The sequence below is a fragment of the Coturnix japonica genome, chromosome 4 (genome assembly GCF_001577835.2).
Source record: "Coturnix japonica isolate 7356 chromosome 4, Coturnix japonica 2.1, whole genome shotgun sequence".
Classification (NCBI taxonomy): Eukaryota; Metazoa; Chordata; class Aves; order Galliformes; family Phasianidae; genus Coturnix; species Coturnix japonica.
The window spans coordinates 31,082,703-31,104,196 of NC_029519.1; the positions used below are offsets into that span (position 1 = coordinate 31,082,703).

The 21,494-nt window shown below is 42.1% G+C and overlaps 1 protein-coding gene across 9 annotated transcripts in view; it reads right to left on the bottom strand.

Moving 5' to 3' along the window:
- FAM13A (family with sequence similarity 13 member A) overlaps positions 1-12,105 on the bottom strand; it is a 112,231-nt gene extending 100,126 nt beyond the window's left edge. For 7 of the 9 annotated variants that reach the window (XM_015861219.2, XM_015861214.2, XM_015861217.2 and 4 more), the window contains exons 1-3: positions 11,531-11,610; positions 9,328-9,517; positions 5,813-6,022 (exon numbers count right to left, since the gene is read on the bottom strand). In XM_015861219.2, coding sequence (XP_015716705.1) covers positions 5,813-6,022; positions 9,328-9,517; positions 11,531-11,557 — 427 coding nt within the window. In that variant the 5' untranslated portion in view covers positions 11,558-11,610. Of the gene's footprint in view, positions 1-5,035; positions 5,055-5,812; positions 6,023-9,327; positions 9,518-11,530; positions 11,611-12,069 lie in introns of those variants that run through there. The other 2 variants (XM_015861213.1, XM_032444427.1) reach the window with 2 other exon arrangements.
- Between the last annotated feature and the right edge of the window lie 9,389 nt (positions 12,106-21,494).

Consider the following 21,494-nt stretch of genomic DNA (forward strand, 5'->3'; position numbering starts at 1 on the left):
ACTGAAGGATTTTCCATTCCTTCCAAACTGGAAAGATGCTAATAACCTCCACAGGTCTGCACTCTGACTACACAGAAAGCTGGTAGCCTCATGATATCAGTTGTATTTATGGAGTTTGGTGTCCTTTTTCATTAAACACGATATATTATGTGGTGTGGATTAATATCAGGGACGTTTATTACTTGGCACAGCCAAACCTTTGTTCCCTCCTCATTACTGCCTTAGTATCAGGTGCGTTTTGCTTTCACTTCTGTTCGTCTAAGAACAAAGATGCACACCAGGCCATAAGATCTTCAGAAATTACCTCAATTCAATGTCACAGAACCACTGAGCAACAGGAGACAGAAAACTCCATTTACGGAGCCATGAAATTTTTTTGTCCTGCTGAAAACAGAACAAGAAAATACGGCTCTCTTGAGCTTTTTACCCCCCAGTCTCCAGTGAAAAGCAGAAGGAAGGAAGTCAAATCTTCCCCCTAATACCATTCAAAAATCAAAATTAATTTGTTAACTGTTCTGTTGCTGAGATTTATTTCACAGGCTTCAGCTCTACTTCAAAAAGTTATTAATTAAGCTGATGATTGTGATGAATTCAGAAAGCAATGTACACACGTATTATTCCATGCACTTTGTTCATTTTTTTGGGGACAAATGAAACTTAGCTATCCATAACTACAATACTTCAAATAAAACAGGTTTTCAACTTATTAGAGAGCAAGAATATTCATGAGTCATGGCAGCTAATTGCCTGGATCTCTCTTTCTTCTCATGTCCACCTGCTAGACAATTTTTCAGCTTCAAAATTAATCACTAAGGTTTACTCAGCTGGTACTGACCATCAGAGTAACATTAGAGCACCAGAGCTGTTTATACTATTATTCAGACAAGCATCAAGTGTGCCAAAGCCCTAGGCTTATGTACTTGCCTAATTTTGTGAGGTACAAGATGTCCTGAGGAAGACAAGACCGTATCAAGAGCTGTCTTACTCATTAAGTAAGATGACAGAGGGTGGCACAAAGCTGTGTATGTACTTCGGTCTCTGCAGCATCTTGAGATGAGACAAATGTGCTTGTCAGTAATCAAAACTGCAGAGTGCCAGACTTTCAAAGGCAATTCAAGAACCTATATTTAAATAATATTTCATATTAAATCATAGATACGTAATTAAATCATATTAAAAATACCCTCAGCTATCAACACACTTGTTATTGTCAAGCACAGAACTTTGCCTGGTATGTGGATCTTTTGCTAGGGACTCTACTGGGGGACAGTAGTCCAAGAGGCAACTGAAAACAAAATACAATCTCTAAAAACATTAATTAACTGGAAACAGGAGCCTCAACAGTGTAGGAGGCAAAGACAAATTTGCAAGGGTGTTTTCAGTTTCATTCAATTTCAGCATACACCCACAGATCACAAGAAGAGGGACATATTTTCCAGTGGTCCATCCTATTTCTGTACATATTGAGTTTCTTTGACATGCTATAGACACTATCCAATTCCTCAATCAATCCATCTGCATCATGCTCTTTCACCCTACAGAGCATGCTGTCTGAACATCATGTAAAGGTACAGATGTCAGCAGACAGGTGTGTGTAATTGCTCTGTGCATGACTCAGACAGTCTGACCCCCAAAAACTCCTGCCTAGTACTGACACTGCATCAGCATGGTGCCACGCCACAGCTAATTATCTCTGTTGTGATCCTGCTACCACGTCTGCATAGCTTTCAGCTGCCTTGCATATTACCAACCAGCAGGGCAGAATGAAAAGCTTGCATCTGTCTCTAGCTATCAATGTTCCCCTGGAAGTCAATCCTGGGCACACAGGCAGCAGGTTGCACGCAGCTAGCCAGGCCAGGTTGTTGGAGGAATCAAAGCCTTTATTTTCTTCCTCTACAATCTACGGAAAGTAGGACTGATAGAGTGATCTGCCTCAGACAGGGCTCTGCGGCAGAGGGAAACAATATCACACTTTATTGTCATCAGTAGCAGAACTGATCAAAAGTACTCATCAAAAAAAGGTCCTCATCACAATCCAACCTGAGACCCTTTGCTCACAGTCACTAGTGCACTTCACAGAGCTGCATTTATGTAAACATATGTGTTACAGCCTGGGGAACCACAGACAACCAGGGAAGCTGATCTGCTGATCAAAAGGTCAGCTCTCATTTATTCATTTTTTATACCCACTGCTCAGGTTGAAGCTTAACCTCTAAAATTCCCTAATACAGCCTTTATTTTGGGTTCTGCCTGCTCATGTAGCTCCAATAGCTCCTGGCTACCAAGCATTCCAGAAACCAACCTGTTGATTCAGGAAAAAGCTCCTCCTTCCCTCCCACCCCTCTCCTTGAAACTTACAGAGCACTGGCACTACGTAGACCCTCACCAGCCACAGCAAGCTGTAAAGGGAGGGGAATGTGAGACAGAACTCACATCTATCTGCTGCATACTGTAAAATACGAGCTCTCTCAAATGGAGCAACATTGAGAGCTCAGAGAAATGAAACAGCATTCAACTTAATTAGACTGAGTGCCAAAGGTAGCTATAAGCCTCAATTTTGCTCCTTGCTAGAGAAAGGAATTTATCAAGAAACAAACCAACCAAAAATCACATAAGGGAAAAGCTTTCTGCATGCCAAAAAGGAAAAGTACAACAGCAACCTGTCTCACTAAAAGCAAGTGACCTGTGAAAGGGGATAGAGTTGAGCATACAGAGCTGGTTCCAGTATGTACAAAAGTCTTAAAAGTCAGTGACTATGTTGTAAAAGATAAGGAATGAAAAGCCAGAAGGAATAAACAAGCTCAAACAGGGATTGCTGTATGGGAGCCACTGATTAGTTCCAATGGAGATTCATGAAAGAGATACCTTTCAATCACCCAGGGCTCTCACAGGTTTGCAAGCACAGCCCATTTTGCTTGGGCAAGCACAGCCCTGCTCTCCAGCAAAGTTACAGCCTCTTTGCGATGGACATATTTTACTCCAGGACTCTCTGCAAGGAGCAGCATTCATATTTGTCAGGAATGTTGGGGGGGCACTCAATATAGAGATCACTATCAGCATGTCCCTGGCCTGTGCATACTATACACATCTTTCATTAACACCATTTGTAGACAGAGGCCCTTCTCAACACCTTATCACTGCCCTTCTCCTAAGGAAGAAAGAGAACATGAGGACACACCAGACTGCCTTCAAGATACACTACGTGACAGCTTCAGGAACTGCATAGTCTTGAAGTTACTCTGAATATTTGTATAGACAGCAATGTGTCAGATCTGGGGGCAGTGTGTGGGGCTCATTTCATGCTGTGTAGCACAGGATTCTGCTAGCATGCCAAATTAGCTGTGTGGACTTCCCAAAAGACCAATAGATCAGGTTTCTCCTTCTCAGTAAAGCGCAGATCATTTATTCTTCAGCTTGGTAATAAGAACAATATACTCTGTATTAAAAAGGATTACAGGTTCAGGTAAGATCTGTAATTTTTACTCCAGCTATTTTTAACTGGAGCAAACACTCCCTAACAAATTTTATAGGAGAAAATGTAATCGTGTATTATTATCAGGCCAAGATTTTAGTTGTCTTTAAAGACACTGATATCAATTCCTGAAAATATTCCAAAGGATTTCTAACATAATTACAAAAACTCAATTTCCCACTCAAATTTCAACATGAGGGAGAACAGAGGCTACAAGGGAGCTTGTAACTGCCTTCACTGTGGCCATACAGTGAAGTGGCTCCAGATTCAGTTATATTTTAATAACCTGTGGGCTCAGAAACACCTTGACCCACATTCTTCATAGTTCACAACAAGAACACTAAGGCAGGTTTGCTGTTGGTACCATTTTGCAACAAATACCTTTGCACATACTTTGATAAGTGAATAGATAATTCCTCCAGTCCTGCATAGCTGGTTGATCATTTAACGGTAAACACAGGTTCACCTACCAGTGAAGCTAATTTGAACCCCACCAAAGTCATTAGTTTCTTTCAGAGAAACTAATTTGAAGCTGCATTTTCTAGGGCATGAAAACAAAACCAGACAAAATCCAGCAACTCATTTTTCCTCAGACTTTACCAAAGCTTTCCCCTTGCCATAACACCTATTTAAAAACAAACAAAAACCAAAAAACCTTTTGTTTCCTAATCAAAATGATAGTGGAACTATGACCAGAGATTATTGTGTAATACATGCAAACTTAACTGTGAAGATGCATCACAGCTGGATGACTTTGAGAGACTCGGGCTTGTGATTTACACCAGTAACTTCTATTTGAAACAACAAATCTTGGTCTGCTAAGTAAGAATACACGTCTCTCATTTCCACAGAAAGCACTGGGGAGATTTTGCATTTCCTGTGGGAAGCAAGAATGGATGAAACTTTCCACAATCAGCACAGTTCACAAAGTTCATCAGTAGTTTCTGGCGCAATACAGAGACGTGACCTCTGGGAGGGACATGAAGTAGAAGAAGGAACACACAACTTAAACAAAATTTCCACTCAGACTGATTTAAGAGAAAGAACATAATTAAATGTATTTCATGAGTCAAATATAGTTAAATCTAAAAGACGCTGCTATGCCAAAAAAAAAAAAAAAAAAAAAAGGGACTTTCTTAAGCAACAGCACCTTCCTACCCAACACTTCCTGAACCCTTTCCTTGGGCCCCAGACACCTTTACTAAATGTTATTTTACAGTGAAAGTTCCCCCCCACCCCACCACAGCCCTGATATGACCTAATTATAGTTTTAATGGCTGTGCTCAGGAGAGACAAAGTTCTTCAGTGCACCCTCAACTGGATGTACAGTCCCAAACAATAAAGGAAGGAAAGATGTGGTGATGTGGTTGTGTCCTCCCTGCTCCAGGCAACAGCTAAGCTTCATTTCCACTGCAGACAAGAAAAGTGGGAGAGAGACCCAAGAGCAACAGAATGAATACTTTGTGCTGTTTTCCACTGAAGACATTTGTCAGTACATTCCTCCTCTACACACATCATGTTTGTCTGCTTTACAGTAAAGAGCATTTCTCCAGCAATACGTACCCATGCATTTTGCATCTTCTTGGGAAGAGAGCGAGAGGCATCAACTGCCTGCAGCAAAAGAACTTCCACTGACTCAGATGGTCCAGGAACAGACAGTCTAGTCTGCATAGCAGCAGTCTGGACTGCCCAGTACAGATGGATTAGTTCAACAAATCATCAGACAGACAATTGTGCAAGTTACAGCTTTCTAAAGCAGGTTATCCTCTTGAAGGGGAAAAAATAAAATAAAAAATCTTCCAGGTTGTATGCCATCAGTGGGATTAAAGGGTAAAGTCTGTTCTAATTGCAGACTGGCTTGTGTTTGATGGGCAATTACATCACCTAGTGAGAAGTGGAAATTTAAACAGCATATTCTTTGGGACCCAATGGATATTAAGAATGATTAGCAGATTAAGTTGTCAGAACTTTTCAGAGCCCATTAAAAAGAATGAAATTTCCAATAATCTCTCTAGCTGAACAGAAGCAAATCTGTGTCCAAAAGTCTGCAGTTGTTGTCCCCAAGCTTCTTCCAACCATCTAACTAATCACTGCAGCTCCTATTTAGCAGACATAACCAGATTATAAAAGCATAAATAGTTCAGATTGCACCAAACGCATAAGATGACAAGATTCAGAATTTCTATCTGAATGCACTCTGTGAGCAGGTGAGAGCTGAAGTCAAAGGAACTGTGGAACAAAGTATGTAAGTTAAGAAAGAGAATACTGCTTATGCTGTCTGTCTAAAATTTTCCTGAAGGAAAGCAAGCAGAAGGATGGGGACTTTTACCTCTCACTTACCCTGGTAAAGCTGAATGAACTTGGAATGTAAGGCAGAGGTGATAATCCCATCTGGCAGCTCTCTCAGAAACAATTTCAAAAGACTGGCTGCTGAATACACATCACCATCTTTAATTAGATCCACCTCTTCTCCACGTTCATACTGCAGACGCAGCTGTTCCACTGTTTTTATGCTTCCATTTACCCTGAAGAGACCTTCCTGGGTCATACCTGTAATTATATGTTATCCATGAGGTTGATCTGAACTAAGACACCCCACTGATATGATGAAACAGACATTCAAGTGTGAATAATACAACATTAATACAAAGGACAATCAATACCATGCAGATTGAAAAGATACTACTTTCCCCTACAAGCCCTGCTAGTCAAATAATTGGGTTCAGATAATTAACAAATACCAATGACCAGATCCTGAGGCTTGGGATACTCTATGAAAATTCACAGCACCCAGTGGCATCACTGTAACCTATAACATATGAAGGCTGCTCCAACAATAATGCCTTCTATTTTATTCTGTTGGCCCACAATGTCAAGAGGCAGATGTTGGTGGAAGAGGCAGCAGAGGCCAAACCTTCCCACCAATATCTCCATTACATTTTGTTGCTGTGTGACAGCTGGCAGCGGAGGGGCAGTCTGACAGGATGGTATCTGACATGGAAGTGCGTATGAAGCAAAAGTGCATCACTGAATTCCTCCATGCAGAAAAAACAGCACCCATTGATGCCTTTTGAATGTTTATGGAGCCCAAACAGTGGATGTGATCGCAGTGAAGCAGTGGGTGGCGTGCTTTAGCAATGGCCACAGTGACAGTGGGTCAGCTTTGCTGGTGCAGATTTTTTGCCAGTGTGGCAAGCAGGCCCTTGTTAATTGCTGGTGAAAGTACACTGCCATTGGTGGTGACTTCGTTAAGAAATCATGTTTCATGGTTGAGAATTTGCTCTACCAAATCGTGTTATTGTGCTCTTTGTATCTGTTGTAGTTTCCAAGGAAACAAACAGGAAGCATTACCTTCAGAGTGATTTACGTACTTCATACCAAGCAGAAAACAACTGAGATGACTGAATCTTGCATCAGTACACTTCAGCTAAAAAGGAACCAGACTCTACCAAACAGTGTTTTATCTCACCTTTGCAACCAGCCCTTTAGCTTTAGTGATTTTGCCAAGGTGTGATACTACCCACACAAGTATTTCCAGCTTTGCTCTTTAGGTTAGCCTTACTTGTGACCATTGTGAAGCAAAAACAGTAAATTTACTTCAGAAGAAAATCTCTGAGAGCAAGTGTATATTTTTAATTACACAAAGCCTAAAGATTTCACAATGAAAAATAAAAGTATCCATCACTTCAGGCCAGACAACCCACACCCAGTGAAGGTTTCCACAGAGGAAGCCAGATGAATCATACTGTATCACTTTCTAGGCAGATGCTGAGATTCAAACAAGGAAAATAAGTGCCTAAAGCTGAACTCAGTAAATTTGTTTTTCTCTAAAACACTTCCATCATAAAACAGAAAGTTTTTTCTGCTTTTTTCCTGATCCTGTGTGCATTGATCTGCTTATTCTTCTTTAGCAGCAGCACACGAACAGGATCAAAATATATGATGTACTGTTCTCATTAGTTTAGAGTGGTCATTACTAAGCAGGAGTCAGACAGAACATTTCCAGTCCCAGAAGCCAATATTGATGCAGCAGAGTTTGTAGAAAGAAGTAATCTTTTTAATCAGACCAAGAAACAAGTTGATCTGGTAAGAAAAAAAATGGAAACACTTAAAATACTGAAGCATTTTACTCGACTAATGTACGATACAGCTTACAGACCCTGAATTCCTGCAGCTACAATAAAACACATGTAAAATGCTATACTGCCATCTGGGGGGCAACAGGAAACACCACATCTCAGTCACCCAATTCTGCAATACAGATTGAACAGGGCAGAGTGCCCATGCAGATAAAACTTCCTATGGAAATAAAGAGAGGCTGGAACCTACTAGGAACATTAATCAGATATTTCCAAATTCAGCATAGGAAAACTTGGCTTCACCTACAAATTTGAGAATTAGTAGCTCAGCACAAACTTAGTCGAGGATGTAGTTACCCAAAAATTGGGTCAGCTTATTCTAATGGGTAAAATCAGTCGCCCATGAACAGTGAGACTCTGAAATGGCCTGAGTATAAAAAGCCCTACAACGTCTATTACTGCGCCTGTGCAGAACAGGAGGCAATGCTGAATAAACAGAAAACATGGTTCACAGAACACTGTACCGCCAATTAGTTTGAGTTCATAAGTAGGCATCTGTTAAAAACATTATCATGGTTAACTTTCCTGTTACTTCACAAAACAAACTGTAGGAAAGCACAGAACAGTCCTTTCAAAATATTCCTAAGTAAGACGGCATCCCTGAAACCTGTCTCAAGAAAGAGAGTGGATTATATGTTTATCAAGGCTGGATAATCACCTTGGCATTTAGAAGCCCAGCTAATCTTGCTGCAGATAGGAGATCTGGCTTGTTTTGTTCATATTTGGAAAACACTTGAGTGGGATGCAATCTTTTTATGGAACACAAAGTACAGTCCACAACCTCTTGCAATCAAGAGGGTTTGTCAACTTCTGGTTTTGATTAAACCCATGTGACTGAAGGCATTTTCCCATCCTTGCTCTTTCATTGTTCTAGCAGTTTGCTTTAAACAAAGTTGATGTAGATCAAGAAAGATACTGCTGTGAAATAAAGGTAGGATTATGCTTCAAATTTTCATTTAATCTAAGCTAACTTTCAAGCTGTGTTTGCATATAACAGCTTCTATGGACCATCATGATAAAATCACAGCATCTTAAGACACTGTAATAGGATTACCATTATCTAGCAGCTAAAACAGAGAACTGATGGTAAAAACAGATGCAGCTTCTTACAAGATGAAGTTACCTCCATGAAATCTTTTCTAATGCTGAATACCTGCACAAGATACATCCGCGCACCAATGTTATTATGGTTTTCTGCAAAGAGATGAATTTCCTTAACAGAGACTAAAATCTCATTAAATGAATGCAAAGAAAAGCTGCGAATTGGATACCTTACTCCCTGAGGAGATAAATAATAACTGAAATCTAACCAAAAACCTGTGAGAACATGTATTCAACAATGTCCTCTCATGGGTGTGTACATGCATATGAATATAACTATAGATACTTGCATATTCTCACTACCACAAGGTGAGAGAAGTCAACTGTTTTGCAACTAGAGAATTACACCAAGCTTGAAAATGAAGTACATTCAATTGATAAAACTGAACAGCTTATCAACGAGCATGTGCTGCTCCATAATGCTGTAGTTTATAAACATCCTATAGCATAAAAAGCATACTGAGCAGAAGGAAAAAAAGAAGCAACAGTAACATTCTCTGCAAGTGGTTAGCACCAACATATTATTTCACCCTCTGTACCATGAAAAAACTTCTCCTTTGGAAGACCTTCACAATAAAACATGTTACTACACAGAAGTGATTTCCTTCGGCTTACCGTGCTGGGTCAGGTACTCAACTATATTCCACACAACGATTGGAATGCCGTTCTTGCTCAGTCCCTGCTGCTGGAGCTCCAGAAGACTCACACCAAACACCTTTGGATGGATTGCATCCTTCTGCTTGTTCAGTGGAAGCAAGGCTATCTTTTTCATGTCCTCCTTCAATCTCACAGCTGACTTGCTTTGCTGAAAGAGGCATAGGAAAAGAAAGCATTAATCACATTTGCTACAAAGTGTTGCACAGTTACAACATGATGGTATCCATCAAAACTGGCTTATATACTCCAGAATAAGTTTTTGGTCTTAGTTCCTTTTAACTGACAGGAAAATCCCTGTAAAGTGTTGAAGGTGGGGGAACAGAAAACAACAACAATAAAGCCTACTAAAGAAAAAAGAAGAGCAACTAACAGGAAGAGTAGTAGTAGTCTGTAGTTAAGATAAAGGAGAAAGACACACTTCTGTATGCAAGTATGTTACTAGAATAACAAGGAACTGGGATTCACAAGAGTCTGCTTTTGTAACTCACACAGTTCATGTAGGTTATAAAAACACTCAGACAAACACACACATCAAAAATCCCCGTATGCTACAATCAGTTTGAGATGTCTCCAGGACACCTGTCAGTCTCCGAGCATACTCAGGTTCACTGTATCTTTCTTCCAAATGGTGTTTCCTAAAGATTCGTTTTGGCCACTGTCAGGTGAGATGGACCCTTATGAAAGGTTTTATGACATGTTTACTATCGGATAAGTCTGAAATTTAATTACAGAGGTTTCAAGGTTAGAAAAGAACAAGGTAATCCAATCACATGTAATATCAGGGGCAAATATCAGACTGCAATGAAGCCTTAACTTCATATATCCCATAGTTTCTTCTGGAGGCACGACATACATCTGGAAGATGTTCTCACAAGTTTTGAGTTGCAGTGGCAGAGAGAACATGAAAACACATCCAGTAAGTCCCGAGGGAATAACATAATTCAGGATTACTTTCGCAATGCAGCAATCTAAATGAGCATATGGTGCTATGGTTTGGAAAGACCACCCAAGAGCAACAGCACAGCCCACCAGTTACCACTTCTGTATACACCTAAGCATCATTTCACTAATGCAGACAAGCAGAAATCCTCACATTAATGACACTGCACTGCTGGAACTGTAGGTCACTGATACCATAGAGTTCAGTCTGTTTGTTTAAGAAGGCCACCACCTGCCTGACACTTAAAATCAATTTATTCCTACAGTGTTTTATTAATGAACAGGTACTAGAAACCTTACTGAAATTTACAGTATTCTCTGTATGTATCACAAAAGACTGCTCAGACTCTCATCTGCATCTTGGCACTTGACCACATAAAGGCACGCTTCCTCTTTGAAAAACAAGTGCTTGAAACCTCTAAATGTGTGGAGCAGTATGTTTGCTGTAACGAAACTCGGTGTCTGCATCAGGGCTGCCTTTGAGCCTGTCCTACAGCTATAACACAAATGGGCAACCCGGTGCTTTCTGTATGCTGTGCTTTTCCCACTGAACACGGATACTGGGAGCAGAAGTGTGTTCTAAGGCCCTAGGTACCTATCTGACCTTTGTGAAACGCGTTACTAGCATAAATGTCATAAATACACATCATTATTTGCAAAACAGCTATACAATCAATACATAAAGCCAGCATTCCTGTGAGCACCTCCTTACTCTTCACAGTAAGCAGCACGTGCATGATTGAACTAAAGGCTGAACGACGCGTTAAACACGGCTTTTCGCTAATCTCTTTATGAAACAGATGCTTCCATGGAAGATTAAAAGGGCAACGCACGATTTTCACTTCAAAAGTCGTAGTTTAAGTTAACTGCACGACACAGCGGCGGAAGGGCTGCCCCTGCACGGCAGGAATGCGCGGGCAGCCAGTCGTACACAGGCCCCGGGTACGGGCTATACAAGGGCAAAGAAAGTAAAAAAGAAAAGACAAAAAAAGAAAAAATAGCCCAGAGCGGCATTTATCCATCTTCATTTTCCTCTAACGCCGCCTCGGAGAGACGCTAGAGCCGAGCACTGGGTCCGAGTGCAGGCAGGGCCCAGGCCGCTCTCTCCTTTTCCTTCCCTTCCCCTCCCCACGCGGTACCACCGCCGGTTCCCGCACTCCTCAACCCGGCCGCTCCCCGCAGCCTCACCCCGGCCGCACCGCCCGCTCCCCGCCCTACTCACGCGGATGGCCAGCGCCCCGGCCCCCATGCTGGCCGCCAGCCGGGCCGGCTCCCTCCGCCCAGCCCTGCCCTGCCTTGCCCTGCCCTCCTCGCCCGCCTCCTCTGCGCCGCAGCCCCGCAAAAAGGGGTGGAAAAACCCCAGGGTGCCTGAGCCTCCCAGCGGTCACGTCACACTCGGAGCCCACATGCCGGCAAAAGAAAGAACTCATTCCCCTGGCATCCCGCTCCCTCCCACCTAAGCTGGGAGCGCGGCTGGGGCCAGAAATTTAAAGTACGCTTCAAAATACCGCCGCGGAGTTGTGGTATTTCAAACGTTTGACCCTCATTGTCAAAGAAAAGCACATAATAGATGCGCGCTTCTGTCTCCTTTCAGATGCAAGTGTTACCATCTGAGGAGGAAACTTGCCTGTCAGCAATACCTAGTCTGTGCGGGACAAAAGAGCATGTGTCCAGCTAGAGAAAAAGGCAGACAAACATTTGAACATTTTCCTGGAGGCAGATGGGAAGAGGCTGAGCCGTGCGTCAGATGGAAAATGTTACCTTGTAGATCTGAGTGTTCATTCATAATCCATTCTACCAGGTATTGTGATCAGAATTTCCTTCATAATCTGTTTCTCTTTTCCCGTCTAAGCACAGTTAAGCAAGTCGAACCCAAAATGATTACTTTCCAACTTTGTACGGTTAGACTTTGGCCTCAGCGTTCTCCTAGTTTCCTTTTACACACACTATGGGACTCAGAGTTGATGTAAAATCCTCCTCTATCCCCCTCCGTATTGTAAGCCACTAACATGCTTTTCACATGAATTACACAAAGCTGTCTTTTTAGTCCTAATCACAGCTCCACAGTAAAACCCAATTACATGCTTCAAACTGTAAGCTGGACAGTGAATGATGAGAAACTGATAATCTCTGGAGACTTGGGGTGAAGGGTTCAGACGTGAATCCATATCAAATAGCAGCCACGGCATAAAGGCTTTCATAGATGCATTTTCAGAAACAGCCTGTAGATTCTTATCCTTTGTAACAGAGAACCAGAAAACAAGCAGCAGCAGCAACAGGGCTGCTGTTATTTTTTTCAGGCACATCTGAAGCAAGTTGTTCACTGAAGTTGGGAAATTCCCTTCTGTTCAGTCACTTGGAACGTCTGGGGATGTATTTTCTCCTAGTTAATAAAGAAACCTCTGAATAAAGAAACATCTTAATAGTGCTGAAGTGCTTCTTCCTACAGAAGAATGGAAATAAGTAGAACTTCCTCATTGCCTTTATCTCATCCTAATTTTTCCTAATCAGCACCATGCAAGGCCAGTCTCTCCCATGAAGGGCAGACTAAGATTAAGCCGAACTTTTCCTCATCCACAGCCTAGATTTTTTTTTCCCTTTATCTCTTACATCTGTTTACAAATAAGACATTCAACCTCAGCTTTTGAAACAGCATTCCTAGAGGGAAAGAACAGCTAGGGTGATGTTAGGAGTTCTAAGGAACTTCATGCCACTTCTGTGAATAATTTAATTATCTCTGCCATTGCAGTATGGTTCTTTAACCCGACTGTTACTCATCATTTCCACTGTGACATCAGAATTCAGCTCTTATTCCGCAACAGCTCACAAAAATAATAAAGCAGGCTGCTGTGAAATAAATTTCTGCTTCCAGCTTTGAAGTCTTGGAGTGTAACTCTGTCCTCTTCTAGCTAGCCCAAGTAGCCTGCTGCAGGATACTTGCTGTGACCTTCCAGGCCACACAGCAGAGGGCCAATCTAACTAAATATGCTTTGGACTTCAGCATGCAGTTTGAGATCTGCCCCTTCCACCTGAGTTCATGCAAAACTCCTCAGATACTCAAAGCGGATAGAGGTGTGTCTGTGATGGTCTAGCTAAGGCCGTGTGTAGAGGTGTAGTAGTGCAAAATGGGGGCACAACATTCAATTCAATAGAGATATCTCTTCAAATCACTAAAGCATTACTGAAATGGTCTGGCTCAATAAACTTCTAACTATAACTATGTGAAGACAAATAGCTATCACATAACTGAGTACAAAATTAATGCATAGTTAAGAAGCAGGCTTACAAGCCTCCTTAGTCAATGGGATGGAGACAGTCATACTAATTATAAAATTATTAAAAATATTATGAGGCTTCTTTGGGCTTACCTAATTACAAAGTTAAGTGTGGTAGTGCAAAACTGCTTGGCATCCAAGGATTTGATCATCTAAGTAGTTTTGCTGCACAGAGAAGAAGCATCATTGCAGAACAGCGTCATAAATGAGGTTACTTCCCAGGGAAAGGTGGAGTTGAAGAACCGTACTCTACCATACTCACCCATACTCATAAGACATTAATGACCTAACAGAGTCATGCCCCTCCCCAAACCGAAACTATATCACAGCAACTCACTTTTGCCCAGACAGATCACTAGGCCTCTTTGAAGTCGTACTAAAATCAAGGTGGTTGCTAAATGTCTGTGGGAGACAAAAAGCATGAAGCATATTACACAATTCCTGTCCAGATGCAGTGCTGCCTGGCAGCCTAACTGCTCCTCAGCATTTTACTCTTAAGCAATAGCCAAGAGGGAAAAAAAAACCAAAATCACCCAGGCAGGACCCTAAGCTAAAACCTGCCAGAGCACACATGGGCAGCCTCTCATAGAATCATAGAATGGTTTGATTGGAATGGACCTTACAGATCCATTCCATCCATCCATACAGATCCGTCTAGTTCCAACTTCCCTGCAGGGACACCTCCCATAGACCAGGCTCCACAAAGTCTTTTCTTGACTTTAAGCAAACTATGAAGAATGCTGAATACAGATATTTTGATATAGGATTTGTTTTGGGAAAGATTTTTGTTAGGGTTTATGACTTCTGACATTTGAATGGCTTTTTTCTTTAAAGGAAAAGGGGGGAGTGATCAAATGACTGTGTGGGGCCGAATTGCCTTCCACACTAGACCACAACACTCCCTCTCTTTCCTCTTTCCTTCTGCCCCAGATAACAATAAACACGTCTTTATCAAAAGTGATTTACCTCAGTAGAGCTCTCACTGATACTAGTACATCCTGGGGCTGACCTGTGAGTGATGAGACCCATTAAAAAAAGATATCAGTGGTTGGTGGTGGGAAGATGTATCACCACTTAATGATCCAAGATGGAATTGTATCAATCTGTTGTATAAGTGGTGATAAGACCCAAGAAAATGCTGGACAAATGGAAAATACAGCTCAGAATGGATGGGAGAATTTGTAATGGTAACATACATACAATAAACATGCGCACTATATAATGTTTTCTACTGAAAGTTTTAAGGGGCTGCTCATAACCATACAATGAAACGTAGCTTATTACTTATTTCAGCCAAGCTGGCAACCACATTCAGCTGATCATCAGATCTGCAGGGTAACTGCAGATAGCCTGTGCCAATCGTGTTTTGGGATGGATTTCTTCTATTGGCCACATGGGACAGAATACTTGGGACTCTTTAAATAGAAAACAGGCAATAAAGCAGCTCATATAAGTTTAGAATTGCTTTCTGTTATTGTAAGAAGGATACTAATCTCTTCTCAGTAACAGGAAATCACAAATGTATTTTTGGAGAGAGGATTGTTTCTCTCTATTGCTGCAGTAGGTTATAACTTGGCATCAAACTGAAATGAGATCTGATGGATTATGGTCAACTGCATCGTGGAGATGTTTTAATTCCAACATAGATAAAAAATGGATTTGTTTTAGACAGAATAATCCCTAAATAATAGCAAAGCAGACTACCAGTTATTACCTACGAATGAATATATCTTGGCAGAATGCACACTCCAAATAACAGTGTGATCTGTTTTTGGTCAACAAAAATGGCGACAGTTCTGACATCTGTTCTGATCTCCCTGGGGAAAAAAAAAAAAAAGAAAAAAAAAAAAAAAAAAAAAAAAAGAAAGAAAAATAAGAAAACATGAAGCTGGATATGTCCAACTACATACATAGAGCTGTTTGTTCACTAAAGTGGGTGTTCCAGACATCAGCTGTACACATTGTAGTTCCTTAGTATCCTCAGTTATATTACAGCAGGGGAATTTTCTAGGCATTCTGTCTGTCCTCACTAGACCCACTACCAGGCAGCAGGAGCAGATCTAGCTCTAAAGCAAGAGTAACAGTGTTTCAGCATTTCTGTCAAGGCAACTGTTTCATGCTCTCCATTTCCAGCCACAGCACTGAGCATGCCTACACCCACGCAATGACAGGGAAGGAATTTACAGACCACAGGAGCTCTATAAAAATGAAAACCCTGAAGAAACAATGCCAAATTCACTATTTTTCCTTCATTTATCTTCACCCTGGTAATTTGTACATCTTCTGGGTAAGGCAAAGTTGTTATTCTGTGTGGCTATCAGAAAGAAAATAGATGAGAATGCACTGCAATTTTGAAACCCCACTGTTCCGTTAATGGTGTTTTGAGTAGAACTCCTACCCCTCAACAGGTTCCAAGATTAATTCACCATCAAAAAACAATGAAAAATACAGTGTCTTAGTCTAGAATTTCTAACAGAGGCAGCACATTTATCCTGGCCAAACTGCTCATGGAGATAGCCTATTCAATGCATGCCTTACATCAAAGTAATAGTTCACATCATAGATTCACACAGAATCACAGAGTTGGGGTTGGAAGGGATCTCAAGAGATCATCAACTCCTGTGCTTCTGCTAAAGTAGGTTCCCTACAACTAGTCACACATGCAGGCATTCAGATGGGTCTTCAGTATCTCCATAGAAGGAGACTTCACAACCTCTCTGGGCAACCTGTTCCAGTTCTCCTTCATCTTTACCATAATGATGTTCTTCTTAATAAGAAGATATCCTTTCTTCATAAGGATATACATACATTTGTATGTAATATCCTATGTTCAAGTTTTAGGCCATTGCTCCTTGTCCACTGAGATGAGCCTGACCTCATCAATTTGCTTCCCACTTCTCTTTAGATATTTACAAACATCAATCAGATTCCCCCCCTGGATATAAGTCAGGAGTGTGCCCTCACAGCTCAGAAAACCATCTATACCTGGGCTGCATCAATAGAAACATGGCCAGTAGGTCTAGGGAGGTGATCCTGCCCCTCTACTTTGTGCTGGTGAGACCTCACCTGGAGTACTGTGTCCAGATGTAGAATCCTCAGTACAGGAGAGACATGGACCTGTTGGAGTGTGTCCAGAGGAGGGCCACGGAAATGATCCAAGGGATGGAGCACCTCTCCCATGAGACCAGGCTGAAAGAGCTGGAGCAGTTCAGCCTGGAGAAGAGAAAGATCCAAAGTGTTTTGATAGTGGCCTTTCAGCATCTAAAGGGAAGATACAGAAAAGAAGGAGACAGACTCTTATGCAGGGACTGTTGTGAAAGAACAAAGGGAAATGGTTTCAAGCTTAAAGAAGGTAGATTTAGGTTATATATAAGAAAGAAGTCTCTTACACTGAGGGTGGCGAGGCACTGCAACAGGTTGCTCAGAGGTGTGGTGGATGTCCTGACCCTGTAGACTTTCAAGTCCAGGCTGGACAAGTACCTGGGTTACCTGATCTATTTGTGGATGTCCCTGTTCATTGTAGGGGAGTTGGATGAGATGACTTTTTAAAGGTCCCTTCTAGCTCTTGATGATCTGATGATCCTACTTAGTGCACATGGGGCACAATCCAGGCTGTTTATTATCTTTGTGGTACTCCACTGGAGTCCTTCCAAGAGATCTCTGTCTTTTTTCGAACTGGCAAGCCCAGAACTGGATACAGTAGTCTAACTATGGCCTCACCAGGGCAGAATAGAGGGAGAGCTCATCTCCTAACCTGTCTTGATGCACGCAGTTATTCCTTCCCAGGTGCAAGCCTCTACACTTGCTCTTGTTAAACCTCATCAACTTCCTCCCTCTCCAACTCTCCAGTCTGCCTTGAACAATAATTGCTAAATTGTTGAAAATGCCGAAGTTGGAATCTGGGAATAACGTCTATCATTTCCAAGCAGTCTGCCAGACACAACAAGGAAAATGAGCACATGAACCTTAATGCCTACTGCCAAATCCTTTTTTGCTTAGACCCCTGTCTCTCCTCTATGTATGACCATCCACACGCTCTTTGAGCATCACAGAACCGCGAAGGCGGAGGTGTGATATCACAGCGTGATATCCTGCCTGTGATGCACAAGCAGCATACAAACCCTTCTCAGTTCGGCCTTGGCGTCAGAGCGCCTGGGACTCAGCTCGTGGTTACATCTCCATCTAGTGGCAACAGTTACCGGCTGCTAAGATGAAGAAGATGGCTGGTAGCCAAAGCAACACAGGGAGGCAGAGATGACCACCCAGAGCAGCCCAGATTTCCCACTCTTCAGCAGCTTTCTATTTTTCATTACCCATGAGCACTACAAATGTAGCAGCCCATGCTATGCCTTCAAGAAAGCTATTCCACAGCTCCCCTGGAGACTTACCTGAATCGCTGACCCACCTAGATCTTAACTGCCCCACAAAATCTATCTGATTTTGACTGGCATTTGCACACTTCTTTGTTGGGCTTGTTCACTGCCCTGAAGGTTAGTGCCTAGGAGAGATCTGGAACTCATCAGAGACAGGCAAGGAAAAAGAGTTTCCTTTAGAAGACTTTTGTGGTAAAATTTTAACACACACCATTTTTACTGAAAATCAATTATTTCAACTCTGTCTCCTCAGCATTCTGGCTAGGTGACTTCTACTCCTAATTGTGTTAGCTGGAAGTCCAAGACCCATTTAGTCTTCACTGTGTTAATGATGAAAGTCCTGAAGTGTGCCATGTGTGGTGTTTCCTGCAGAATCAAAGAAATGCCTGTTCTGCTGGTTGAGGCACTGGCCCAAGCTTAACTGCAATGCTGTGTACAGTTTTGCTTCATGACAGATTATTTTGAATGAAGACAAGTGCATAGAAGAGCTAGAAAGACAAAATAGGGATGGGAGAGCTCAGCTTGGCACTGAAAAATGAAGAATGAAAACAAATACAATTGTGCTCACCGCTGCAACACAGTAAAGTGAAACACTAGAAAGAGGAAAGAGCTATAATGTGTGGGATTATATTAGTAGAAGGCACTGAATTGGCCTATGATTAATATAGGGGTGGAAATAAGATTAAAAACAAACAGAAGAAGTTCTGGAGTAGCTTTTTGAATGGAGCAGTAAAAACAAGAAATCCAGTTAGCCTGAAGATGGATTGTGATAGAGATGCTTAACAGTAGGATGTGGCCCTGGGGAGCCAGCAGATATCTTTTTGTACTCCATCTAAGGGGAGGTTCAACAAGCGAAAGACACATGACACAGTAACCCAGGTCACAGGGATTTACGGGAAATTACTTTCCAGGCTGCCAGTTTTTAAATCTGGGACTTTCCCTTTTTCAGCAAAAGAGGAATTATCCATGGGAGGCAGACAAGCCCCATGAACATGCTTTTCTAGACAAGAAACTCAGTATCCCATTGAAAAGTAGTTCATTGGAAAATTTCAAGTAGCCCTCAGCCTACCATGTGCTTGGACTTGAGCAAACCTTTCAAGCAACAGCCTTGTCTCCTTCTTGTCAGTTCACTCACCTTGCAAGTCACTGAGAACTCTGTACATTTTGCGCATCTGGAATAAAAATGTCTTTTTTTAGCATCCCACTGACAGATATTTCGTATTTTTACCATCTACGAGCACCTTTGGAAATGTATTTTAGCAAGCTTGAGTTAGCACAGAACTCAGCTTTGCTCTTTTCAAGTAACTTTTATAGAACCATAGAATCACAAAGGATGGAAAAGACCTCTAAGGTCATTTATTCCAGCTTTCCACCTACCACCAATATTGCCCACTAAACCACCTACTCTTTCCTTAAACACCTCTAGGGATGGTGAATCCATCACTTTCCTGGGCAGCTTGTTCCGGTGCCCAACCACTTTTTCTGAGAAGGAATTCAAATCCATTGCAAAATGATTATTGAAGCCCAAGAGGATGGATGAATTTAAGGTGATCATGAATGCACGTAAGACATCTACAGCAACTGGATAAAAATTAGTCCTGAAAAAGCTGAAACATACTGAAATGAGACAAATGGCTTCAAATTGAGAACCTTTTCCTAAACTTCTCTATGCATAGGAGGTGCACTAGAGTCCATTCCATTGAGCTGCCTACCAGAAATTACAGTTAGGGCTTCTGCATGGGAAGCTGTGTGCAGTCCTTTGAGCCTGCCAGTGGTAGTGGGGAGCCTGCAGGGTAGACTCTAGGTCTTGCTGGAGGTAAGCCTCTGTTCTGAGAAGGTATACAGTTCCTGAAGGCAGGTGGGTGTAGTGGTGGGCTGGCAGATAATCATGTGGACTAGGGAGACTTAGAGGCTGGAAATGAGGGGGCCTGTGTCTGTAGCTTCTTGGGTTTTGAGGAGGTGGCAGTGGGCCAGGAGACAAATCAGGAGACAAATTCCTAAGCGTGAGTCAGGGAAGCAATCCCTTGCAGCCGGTGGTGATAAGGGAGAACCACAAACTAGAGGCACAGGAAGAGGTGAAGTCCCATAGCGCCCACGGAAGGAGCTTGTGATGGCCCAAAGTGAACAGGCAATGGAGGTCTTGTCACTGGAGAGGTCAAGACAGGTGTCTCAGTGAGAAAAAGTGGGTCTTTGGGACTAACGTTAACCACCCTATCTTTCGTTGTGGAAAGGGAGGTTATCAGCTCACTACTGATCAGAGATGCCCACATTTGGCTCAAGATTTGGAACAGACATCCTTCCAGAGAGCTCTGGTGGCCTTTGGAGCAGAAGAACCATCTACCACTGTACCAAATTTACCTCTTTAGCCTTCTTTATGAGGAGCAGAAAGAGGATGACTGACCCATGTTCAACTGCTGTTCACATGGAACCCTTCTCCACTTCGGCCTTCAAAGCTCTCGTTTGAATAGTTGCTACAGGATTCTCCATGCCTGGGAGTTTCTGTGGGAAGCAGCAGAGACAACAGCTTTCTTTCAATGCATCCCTGCTTATCAGATCCTGGATGAACAAAAAAAGACATGCGCAGATCTAAGTCAGATGTGATTGATTGCTCTGATTTATCCTTATGTTATTATTATTATTATTATTATTTTCCCACAGCCTTCTTTTCCTGCCTTAGCTGCCAGTTGATTTAGTGGCCTGTGCTGGCTCAGAGAGGATGTAAGGTCATTTTTATTGCAACTCTCCCACACAGTGCCTAATGACTTGGAGTCACAGCACTCTTGCCTTTAAAAGGGAACATAAATCAGTGGGAATCATTGCCACTTGCTGTGCCTGTGCTGTTTACGTTTCACAATCCATAGGGATACTGAGGGTCATACATGCAACAAACAAGGTCAATGGAAACAGTATAGCTTGGATGTCAATGAAACACAACCATCTCCTTAATGTACTGCAACTAAAAAGCCTACATTTTATAACAGGCATATCGACCACAACAAAGGAGCACAGTCTTCACTGGATGGTAGAAGTATCAGTCAATTCTGCAGTGCCCTTCTAACAAAGATGCTGTTACCCTGCTCCCTCTGTATGCTTCATTTGAAGCTGAGAGGAAAACTAGCTTGAAGATAGCTTACTCTGTGAAAACCCAAAGCAAGGGACACTACTGGCTCATTGCCAATGAACTGAAGACATTTTCACCTGTCCAACAGTAAAAAGAAAGGGCCCTGGGAAAATCGGGCTGATCTTTGTCATCAGTTGCTTTTTACAGAGGTTGACCATAGACAGTAAGACATCACTGCTTGGGTCAGAACACTGAAAGCAAACTTTCTCCTCAGGAGAAGGGAAGCAGATCTGTATCAGCCAGCTCAGGTCCAAAGGAGGGAAATTCCCCTTTTAAAGTCTCCCTGATAAACAGGCATCCAAATTAAAGGCATGAGGCCTGACTGGTACCAGAATAATTACAATTAGAATTATCCATGATTAATGGCCTGGCAATATAATGGTAGAGGTTCTAGAGAAAGGCACTGAGCTGAAAAAT